At 67.3% G+C, this 10,002-nt stretch overlaps 2 protein-coding genes and 1 long non-coding RNA gene across 3 annotated transcripts; all 3 read right to left on the reverse strand.

Moving 5' to 3' along the window:
* Positions 1-1,207: 1,207 nt before the first annotated feature.
* LOC134526080 (acyl-coenzyme A thioesterase THEM4-like) lies at positions 1,208-2,710 on the reverse strand. Its single transcript, XM_063357558.1, has 4 exons — positions 2,174-2,710; positions 1,987-2,097; positions 1,773-1,897; positions 1,208-1,665 (listed from the first exon to the last, which is right to left on the reverse strand). The coding sequence occupies exons 1-4, from the start codon at positions 2,584-2,586 to the stop codon at positions 1,604-1,606; spliced, it is 711 nt and encodes a 236-aa protein (XP_063213628.1). The 5' UTR covers positions 2,587-2,710; the 3' UTR covers positions 1,208-1,603.
* Positions 2,711-2,940: 230 nt separating this feature from the next.
* On the reverse strand, positions 2,941-4,120 carry LOC134526089 (uncharacterized). The gene is made up of 4 exons (XR_010073890.1): positions 4,047-4,120; positions 3,485-3,848; positions 3,299-3,392; positions 2,941-3,144 (listed from the first exon to the last, which is right to left on the reverse strand). It is a non-coding gene; the product is annotated as an uncharacterized LOC134526089 (long non-coding RNA).
* Positions 4,121-7,107: 2,987 nt separating this feature from the next.
* Positions 7,108-9,553, reverse strand: S100A10 (S100 calcium binding protein A10). The gene is made up of 2 exons (XM_063357567.1): positions 9,387-9,553; positions 7,108-7,523 (listed from the first exon to the last, which is right to left on the reverse strand). The coding sequence occupies exons 1-2, from the start codon at positions 9,516-9,518 to the stop codon at positions 7,362-7,364; spliced, it is 294 nt and encodes a 97-aa protein (XP_063213637.1). The 5' UTR covers positions 9,519-9,553; the 3' UTR covers positions 7,108-7,361.
* Between the last annotated feature and the right edge of the window lie 449 nt (positions 9,554-10,002).

Raw genomic sequence — 10,002 nt, forward strand, 5'->3', positions numbered from 1 at the left:
CCTCGCATGGCAGCGGCGGCGGCGGTGGCGCGGGCGGCGCGGCCGAGCGTTATAAGGGCGCCGGGGCCCCCCCGGCATCCTGCCCCCCCCCCCCCGGCATCCTGCCCCCCCCGGCGCACTGGAAATTTCCGACTTTCCACGGCGCGGCCGGGGGGGAAACTGAGGCACGGAGCCCCCCCACCCGCCGTGACCCCGGTGACCCCGGGCGAAGCGCAGCGGGGACCCAGGCGGCCGGGCGGGCACCGGCCCCACGGCCACAAACGCCCCCGCGGCGGCTCCGACACCCCCCGGGCCCCACAGCGTCCCACGGCACCCCGAGGCGCCCGGTTCTGGGGGGCAGGGACGGGACCTATGGGGACCCTGATGTCCCCGGCTTTGGGGTGCGGCCGAGGGACCCCACGGCACCCCGATGTGCTCAGCCCCGGGGCGCGCTGGTGGCACCCCGGGGGACCCCGCTGGTGGCACCCCGGTGGGACCCCGCAGCACCCCCGTGTCCCCAGCTCTGGGGTGCGGCCATGGAACCCCATGGCACCCTGGTGTGCCCGGCTTTGGGGTGCAGCAATGGCGCCCCAGGGGACCCCAATGTCCCCCGCCCTGGGGTGCAGCCGTGGGACCCCACGGCACCCCAACCTGCCTGGCTGTAGGGTGCAGCAATGGCACCCCAGTGTGCCCCGCTCCGGGGTGCACCCGTGGGACCCCACAGCACCCCGATGTCCCCAGCTCTAGGGTGCAGTGACAAGGACCCCACGACACCCCGATGTCCCCCACCTTTGGGGTACGCCCGCGGGCCCCCCGGCGCCCATGGGGGTTCAGGCGCTGCCGGATCGTGGGGGAAACTCAGCCCCCCCGGCTTTGGCGAGTGCCACCCGGGCTCCGGGGGTCCCCACGGCCACCCGGCCATGCCCCGTGTCCCCTGTCCCATGTGTCCCACGTCCCCTTTCCCGTGTCCCCCGTCCCCTGTCTCGCTGCCGCAGCCCCGGGCTCCATCTGCCCCCCCCCGGGCCCCGCCCACTCCCATTGGCCCCGCCCACAACCCCCAGAGGCCCCGCCCAACCGTATTGGCCCCGCCCACCCCAGCGACCAGACCGCTGTCGCAGCCCCGCCCCCTCCGTGACTCCGCCCACCCGAAGCCCCGCCCCCCGCATAGCCCCGCCCCCCCGCCGCGGCCCCCCCCCCGCGCCCACAGAGACAGCGGGGACACGCGGGGACATCGGCAGCGGCTGTGATTGTCGTGGGGGCCCCCCCCCAGCCCCGCCAGGGAAAGCGGGGTGGAGGGGACACGGGGGCACCAGGAGGGGACATTGGGGTGACACGGGGTGATATGGAGGTGATATGAGGGTGACACGGTGGGGGGGGACCGTAGGGGGGGGCACAGGGTGACACGGGGACACACAGGGGTGACACGGGGTGACACAGGGGGGACATGGGGGTGACACAGAGGGGACACACGGGGGACCAGTGGGGGGGCATGGGGTGACACAGGGGTGACACGGGGGATGGACAATGAGGGGGTGGGCCATGGGGGTGACGGGGTGGCTTGGGGGGGACCTTGGGGGGTGATATGGGGGGGACACAGGGGTGACACGGGGGTGACCGGGGATGGCTACTGTCTCCCGTCCCCGTCCTGCGCCCGGAGCTTGATGGGGTCCGGCTGGATGAAGAGACCTGGAGCCAGAGGGGAGGGGGGGGACACGCTGGATGGGTGTCCCCGTGCGTCCCCCCCGCCCCCGCCACCCCCGGGGGGTTGTCCCCAGGGATGTCCCCGTCCTCACCGGTGGCCCGGGCGTGCAGCGTGTCCCCGTCAGCATCGCGGACCTGGCAGGAGAGGAAGACCTTGCGCCCCTCCAGCCGCTCGGTGCGGCCCTCCACCAGCAGCACGGCGCCCAGCGGCACGGGGCTGGGGGGACAGGGGGTCAGTCCCCTCCCTGTACCCCCCTCCTCCCCCCCCCCCACCTTGGGGACACCCCCTGGGGACACTCCACTCACGCCAGGTAGTCGATGCTGAGGTTGGCCGTCACCACCGGCCCGGCCACCGCCAGGGCGCAGGTCCCCAGGGCGCTGTCGATGATGGTGGCGATGGCACCGCCGTGGGTCAGGCTGGGGAGGGGACATGGGGTGAGCGCCAGCGCCGGGGATGGGGGTGTGACACGGCGGCGGTGACGGTGACACTCACCCGGGGTGTCCCTCCAGGTAGGGCCCGGGCTGGACGAGGCAGAGCAGGCGGCGCTCGGCGGCGTTGAGGAACATGGCGTATTCGAAGCCGTTGCCGTCGCCCTCGATGGCGCGTGGGAAGAGCCGCGTGTCCCCCGGCGGCGTCCCCTGCGCCGGCGGCGTCACCCCCCCGACGGCGGCGCCGTGCTGGCGGGCGCGGCGGTAGGAGGGCAGGCGTGCCCAGGCCCCGCCGGCCGCCATGGCCAGGAGGCGGCGGTAATGGCGGCGCATGGCCGCGCTCCAGCCCCCGTTGGGCACCGCCAGGTCCCGGGGGGGCTCCGGGGGGGCGGGGGACGGCGGGAGGGGACGGGCGGGGCCGCGGGGGGGGCGGCCGGTGGAGACCCCCCGCCTCAGCGCCAGCAGGGTCTGCCACATGGGCCCCGCGGGGACGGCGGTGATGTCACACCTGGTCGGTGAGGTCACTGGTGAGGTCACACCTGGTCGGTGAGGTCACTGGTGATGTCACGCCCGGCCGGTGGGGTCACTGGTGAGGTCACACCTGTTCGGTGGGGTCAGAAGTGATGTCACACCCAGTTGGTGAAGCCACCAGTGACATCACACTTGGCTGGTGGGGTCACTGGTGATGTCACACCTGGTCGGTGAGGTCACTGGTGATGTCACGCCCGGCCGGTGGGGTCACTGGTGAGGTCACACCTGTTCGGTGGGGTCACTGGTGAGGTCACACCCAGTTGGTGAAGCCACCAGTGACATCACACTTGGCTGGTGGGGTCACTGGTGATGTCACACCTGGTGGGTGGGGCCAGCGGTGATGTCACACCTGGTTGGTGGGGTTGCTGGTGATGTCACGCCCAGCTGGTGGGGTCACTGGTGACGTCGCACTTGGCTGGTGGGGTCACTGGTGATGTCACATCTGGCAGGTGGGGCCAGCGGTGATGTCACACCTGGTTGGTGGGGTCGCTGGTGAGGTCACGCCTGTTCGGTGGGGTCAGAAGTGATGTCACACCCAGTTGGTGAAGTCACCAGTGACATCACACTTGGCTGGTGGGGTCACTGGTGATGTCACACCAGGTGGTTGGGTCAGAGGTGATGTCACACCAGGTCAGTGGAGTCACTGGTGATGCCACACCTGGTGGGTGGGGTCGGCGGTGATGTCACGCCTGGTCGGTGAGGTCACTGGTGACGTCACGTCTGGCAGGTGGGGTCAGAGGTGATGTCACACCCTGTCAGTGGTGTCACTGGTGATGTCACACCTGGTTGGTGAGGCCACTGGTGACGTCGCACTTGGCTGGTGGGGTCAGAGGTGATGTCATACCTGTTCGGTGGGGTCACTGGTGATGTCACACCTGGTCGGTGGGGTCACTGGTGGTGTCACACTGGTCAGTGGGGTCGGCAGTGATGTCACACCCGGCTGGTGGGGTCACTGGTGATGTCACACCTGGCTGGTGGGGTCGACGGTGCTGTCACACCCGGTCAGTGGGGTCACTGGTGATGTCACACCCGGTCAGTTGGGTCACTGGTGATGTCACACCTGGTCAGTGGGGTCGGAGGTGATGCCACGCCCTGTCGGTGGGGTCAGAGGTGACGTCACACCCGGTCGCTGCTGCTGCGGGGCGGTGGTGTCACGCGCCGTCACCGGCCCCGTCGGTGATGTCACGCCCTGTCAAGGAGACCCGGTGCTGCCACACCGGGAGCCGGCAGTGATGTCACTCGCTGCCGTGATGTCACTCCCAGCCGAGGGCAGGGGCAGTGACGTCACTCCCGGTGCTCCCCCCGCGGAACCCCAGCGGGGTCCAGGACAGCGGGGTCAGAGGTCAGAGGTCAGCGCCCTCCCTGTCCCCCCCCCCCCGCCCCCTGACGCCGCGCCCCGCGCGCACCCCGCGCTCGCGCTGACCCCGCGCCGGGCTCCGGACGCGGCGCCCGTGGCGAAGCGGTCACGGCGGCCACGCCCACTGACGACGTCACGCGAGGGGCGGGGCCTCCGCGGCTTCCGTAGCCGCCCCGCCCCGCGGGAGCCCTATGGACCCCTACGGGCCCCTGCCGCCCCCCCCCATGGACCCCCATAGGCCCCTATAGACCCCCATATGGCCTCACGGAGCCCCTGCGGACCCCCTATGCCCCCCTATAGAGCCCCTATAGACCCCCAAACCGCCCCACACAGCCCCTATGGACCCCCCATACACCCCATAGGCCCCTATAGACCCCCCTGCAGCCTCACACAGCCCCTACGGATGCCCTATAGACCCCTTGCGGACCCCTATAGGCCCCTATAGACCCCTGTACCGCCCCACACAGCCCCTACAGACCCCCTATAGACCCCTGTAGAGCCCCATACCGCCCCAAGGGACCCCCTGTAGAGCGCTATAGACCCCCATGGGACCCTGTAGACCCCCAAACCGCCCCACACAGCCCCTATGGACCCCTCTGCAGCCCCTATAGAGCCCCATACAGCTCCTGTGGACCCTATACAGCCCCATACGGCCCCTACACACCCCTAGGCAGCCTCATACAGCCCTATACAGCCCCTACGGACCCCTATAGAGCCCCATAGGTCCCTACAGAGCCCTGCCCTGTCCCACCCTAAGGGACCCCCTATAGACCCCCATACTGCCCCGCACAGCCCCTATGGACCCCCTATACACCCCATGCAGCCCCTATGGACCCCTAGAGACCCCCATACAGCTCCTATAGATCCCATACCGCCCCACACAAACCCTATAGACCCCTATACCACCCCATGCAGCCCTATACAGCCCCTATGGACCCCCTAGAGACCACCATACAGCCCCTATACACCCCTATGCAGCCCCATACAGCCCCTCCAGACCCCCATACACCCCTATACAGCCCCTGTGGACCCACATACAGCTCCTATAGACCCCTGTGCAGCTCTCTGGGGCGTTACAGCCACCTTATACCTCTCTGTATAGTGGGCCTTACCGCCGTCTATACGTGCCTATACGGCCCTCTGCAGGCACCACAGCTCCAAACGGCCCTATGGCTGCTATAGGTGCCGCTATGGCCCCCTACAAACCTCCGCGGCGCTTACAGTCACCTATACAGCAACCTACAGCCCTGTGGGGGCCCTACAGACCCCCCTACAGCCCCTACAGACCCCCCCACAGCCCCTACAGACCCCCATACAGACCCAGGCAGCCCCTACAGACCCCCATGCAGCCCCTATAGACCCCCATACAGCCCTGGGCAGCTCCTATAGACCCCCATACAGACCCTACAGACCCCCAGGCAGCCCCTACAGACCCCCAAACAGCCCTGGGCAGCCCCTACAGACCCCCATATAGCCCCTACAGACCCCCAGGCAGCCCCTACAGACCCCCAGGCAGACCCAGGCAGCCCCTACAGACCCCCACAGAGCCTCTACAGACCCCCATAGAGCCCCTATAGAACCCCATACAGCCATGGGCAGCCCCTACAGACCCTCATATAGCTCCTATAGACCTCCATACAGCCCTGGGCAGCTCCTATAGACTCCCATACAGACCCTACAGACCCCCATACAGCCCTGGGCAGCCCCTACGGACCCCCATATAGTCCCTATAGACCCCCATACAGCCCTGGGCAGCTCCTATAGACCCCCATACAGACCCTACAGACCCCCAGGCAGCCCCTACAGACCCCCATATAGCCCCTATAGACCCCCATGCAGACCCAGGCGGCCCCTACAGACCCCCACAGAGCCCCTATAGAACCCCATACAGCCATGGGCAGCCCCTACAGACCCTCATATAGCTCCTATAGACCCCCATACAGCCCTGGGCAGCCCCTACAGACCCTCATATAGCTCCTATAGAACCCCATACAGCCCTGGGCAGCCCCTACGGACCCCCATATAGTCCCTATGGACCCCCACACAGCCCTGGGCAGCTCCTATAGACCCCCATACAGACCCTACAGACCCCCAGGCAGCCCCTACAGACCCTCATGTAGCCCCTGTAGACCCCCTTATAACCCCTATAGACCCCCATACAGCCCTGGGCAGCCCCTATAGACCCCCAGGCAGCCCCTACAGACCCCCATATAGCCCCTATAGACCCCTGGGCAGCCCTTATGGCCCCCCCCAGCCCCTATAGACCCCCAGGCAGCCCTTTAGATTCCATAGCTCCCTGTGCAGCCACCCAATGGGTGCCACAGACCTCCCCCCTGCCCCTCCCCAGCCCTAGGCAGCCCCTATAGAAGCCCTACGCACTCCCCATACAGCCCCCCATAGGTCTCATGCCCCCCCCCCAGCCCTCCTATGGACCCCCACACCCCCTTATACCATTTGGTGTGGGGCGGGGGCACCGCACCCACCAGCTCCCACAGCTGGGGTGGGGCTGGGGGGACCCCAGGGTGACAAGGGCCTCGGGGGGACCCCAGGGGGACAGAGACCTGGTGTGGGGGGAGGCCAGAGGTGACAGGAGACCCCAGGGGGACCCCAGGGTGATGGGGACCCCGGGAGGGGGAGGCCGGGGGTGACAGGAGACCCCAGGGGGACAAAGACCTGGGGGGGGGGGAGGCCAGGGGTGATGGGAGACTCCAGGGGGACCCCAGGGTGACAGGGACCCCAGGGGGGGACGCCAGGGGTGACAGGAGACCCCAGGGGGATCCCAGGGTGACAGAGACTTGGGGGGGGGTGGAGGGACGACACCAGGGGTGATGGGACACCCCAGGGTGACGGACACCTGGGGGGGGACAACGCCAGGGGTGACGGGAGACCCCAGGGGGATCCCAGGGGGACGGAGACCTTGGGGGGGGGGGGGGATGCCAGGGTTTGACGGGAGACCCCGGGGGGGACACCGGGGTGACGGGGACCCCAGAGCGCCGACGGTGGGGACGGCGACGCCAAGAAATGACGCGGCTCCAGTGTAGTACAAAACACCTTTATTGGGGTGGGGGGGTGTCAGGGCACCCCCAGGGCTGGGGGGGGGGGGGGGGGGGAGCAGTATCCATGGGTGCGGGGCAGCCCCCACGTGTGGGGCAGCCCCCTGGGGTGGGGCGGGGGGTGTGTGGGGGGGAAAGGCAGTATCCACGGGTGCAGGGCAGGCCGTCGGGGTGTCGGGGCAGCCTCCCATGGCGGAGGGTGGTTGCGGGGTGGGGGTGGGGGATTGGGCAGTATCCATGGATGTGGGGCAGCCCCCATGGATGTGGGGCAGCCCCCACACCCCCACACCCCCCCGCCGGCGGGGCTGCCCTCACTTCCTGCCCTTCTGCTTCATGTGCCGCACGAAGTAGTCGTTGCAGGCGATGGTGAGCCCGGCCACCAGCGAGAAGAAGCCCTGGAAGCCCACGGTGCCGTCCCGGCTCTGGTCCAGGTCCCGCATGATCTTGTCCAGCGCCATCGGGTCCCGCTGGTTCTATGGGGGGGGGGGACAACACACGAAGCGGGACGTCGGTGGGTCGGTGCCCCTCACCCGGACTCGGGGCTGCGGGGAAACACCCCCCCCCAAACACACACACACCCCGGGGCGGGCAGGGGGTCTGGCACCGCTATAGGGGCTGATTCCATAGAGCTATAGGGGCTGATCCCCATAGGGCTATAGGGGCTGATCCTGGGGGGAGCTATAGGGGCTGATCCCCATAGAGCTATAGGGGCTGATCCTGGGGGGAGCTATAAGAACTGATCCCCATAGGGCTATAGGGTCCGATCCTGGGGGGAGCTATAGGGCCTGACCCCATAGAGCTATAGGGCCTGATGCTGGGGGGAGCTACAGGTGCTGACCCCATAGAGCTATAGGGTCCGATCCTGGGAGGAGCTATAGGGGCTGACCCCATAGAGCTATAGGGCCTGATGCTGGGGGGAGCTACAGGTGCTGACCCCATAGAGCTATAGGGCCTGATCCTCGGGGGGAGCTAAAAGAACTTATCCCATAGAGCTATAGGGTCCCATCCTGGGGGGAGCTATAGGGGCTGATCCCCACAGAGCTATAGGGCCTGATCCTGGGGGGAGCTATAGGGTCCAATCCCCGGAGGTGCTATAAGGGCAGATCCTATGGAGCTATAGAGTCCGATCCCATGGAGCTATAGAGGTGGATCCCATGGAGCTATATGGTCCCATCCCACAGAGCTATAGGGTCTAATCCCAGGGGCGCTATAGGGTCCGATCCCCAGGGGTGCTATAGAGGGGGTGGATCCCATGGAGCTATAGGGTCCAGTCCTGGGGGTGCTATAGGGGGGCAGATCCCATGGAGCTATAGGGTTTGATCCCTGGGGGTGCTATAGGGTCCAGTCCCAGGGGTACTATAGGGAGGTGGATCCCATGGAGCTATAGGGAAGGATCCCATGGAGCTATAGGGTCTGATCCTGGAGGTACTATAGGGGGACAGATCCCACGGAGCTATAGGGTCCGATCCCAGGGGTGCTATAGGGAAGGATCCCATGGAGCTATAGGGTCCTGTCCTGGGGGTGCTATAGGGACGGATCCCATCGAGCTATAGGGTTCGATCCCAGGGGTGCTATAGCGGGGTGGATCCCATGGAGCTATAGGGTCCAGTCCTGGGGGTGCTATAGGGGGGTGGATCCCATGGAGCCATAGGGTCTGATCCTGGGGGTGCATCCCATGGAGCTATAGGGTTCGATCCCAGGGGTGCTAGGTCTGATCCCAGGGGTGCTATAGGGAAGGATCCCATGGAGCTATAGGGTCTGATCCTGGAGGTGCTATAGGGGGACAGATCCCACGGAGCTATAGGGTCCTGTCCTGGGGGTGCTATAGGGACGGATCCCATCGAGCTATAGGGTTCGATCCCAGGAGTGCTATAGCGGGGTGGATCCCATGGAGCTACAGGGTCCAGTCCTGGGGGTGCTATAGTGGGGTGGATCCCATGGAGCCATAGGGTCTGATCCTGGGGGTGCATCCCATGGAGCTATAGGGTTCGATCCCAGGGGTGCTAGGTCTGATCCCAGGGGTGCTATAGGGAAGGATCCCATGGAGCTATAGGGTCTGATCCTGGCAGTGCTATAGTGGGGCGGATCCCATGGAGCTATAGGGTCTGATCCTGGGGGTGCATCCCATGGAGCTATAGGGTCTGATCCTGGGGGTGCATCCCATGGAGGTACAGGGTCCGATCCCGGGGGTGCTATAGGGGAGTGCATCCCATGGAGCTATAGGGTCTGATCCCAGGGGTGCATCCCATGGAGGTACAGGGTCCTATCCCGGGGGTGCTATAGGGGGGTGCATCCCATGGAGCTATAGGGTCCGTGTGTCCCCCCCCCCCGCACACCTCCAGGAAGCCGGGGAACTCCTTCTCCATCAGCGCCCGCAGCTCCTCCTTGCTCAGGTGCTCCTTGTCCCCCGCGTACTTGTGGAAGGTGAACATCAGGGTCTCCATGGCGTGCTCCATCTGGGACGGCATGGCGAGGCCGGGGGGGGGGGGCGGCGGCGGCAATACTGCGTGGGGGGGGGGGGGGGACACACACAACTCAGCTGCGGGCCCCACATTCCGCCCCCCCCCCCCTCACCCAGCCCCGGGGCTGAGGCCGGCGCTGCTCATCACACGTGTGAGCCGTTTTCCAGCCGCCGGGAATGACTCAGCTCCGGGCTGCGGCCGCGGGGTGGGGCCGGGGGGGGGGGACACGACACACACATGTCCTGCGGGTGTGTCCCCTGTGTGTGTCCCCCCCCCCGGCTACGGGGCACCCTGGGGAGCCCCAGTGAGTCATGGCGGGGGGGGGGGGGGGGGATTGCGCAAAGGCCCGGGGTGGGGTGCACCCTGCCTCGGGTTCTCCATGACCGGGGGGGGGGGGGGGGGTCACCGGGAGGGGGGGGGGCAACCCCACAGCAGGGAGTGACACCCCCACACCCCCCCCCCCCCAAGGGGTGACATCACTTTGGGATGA

The sequence above is a fragment of the Chroicocephalus ridibundus genome, chromosome 21 (assembly GCF_963924245.1).
Source record: "Chroicocephalus ridibundus chromosome 21, bChrRid1.1, whole genome shotgun sequence".
Taxonomy (NCBI): Eukaryota; Metazoa; Chordata; class Aves; order Charadriiformes; family Laridae; genus Chroicocephalus; species Chroicocephalus ridibundus.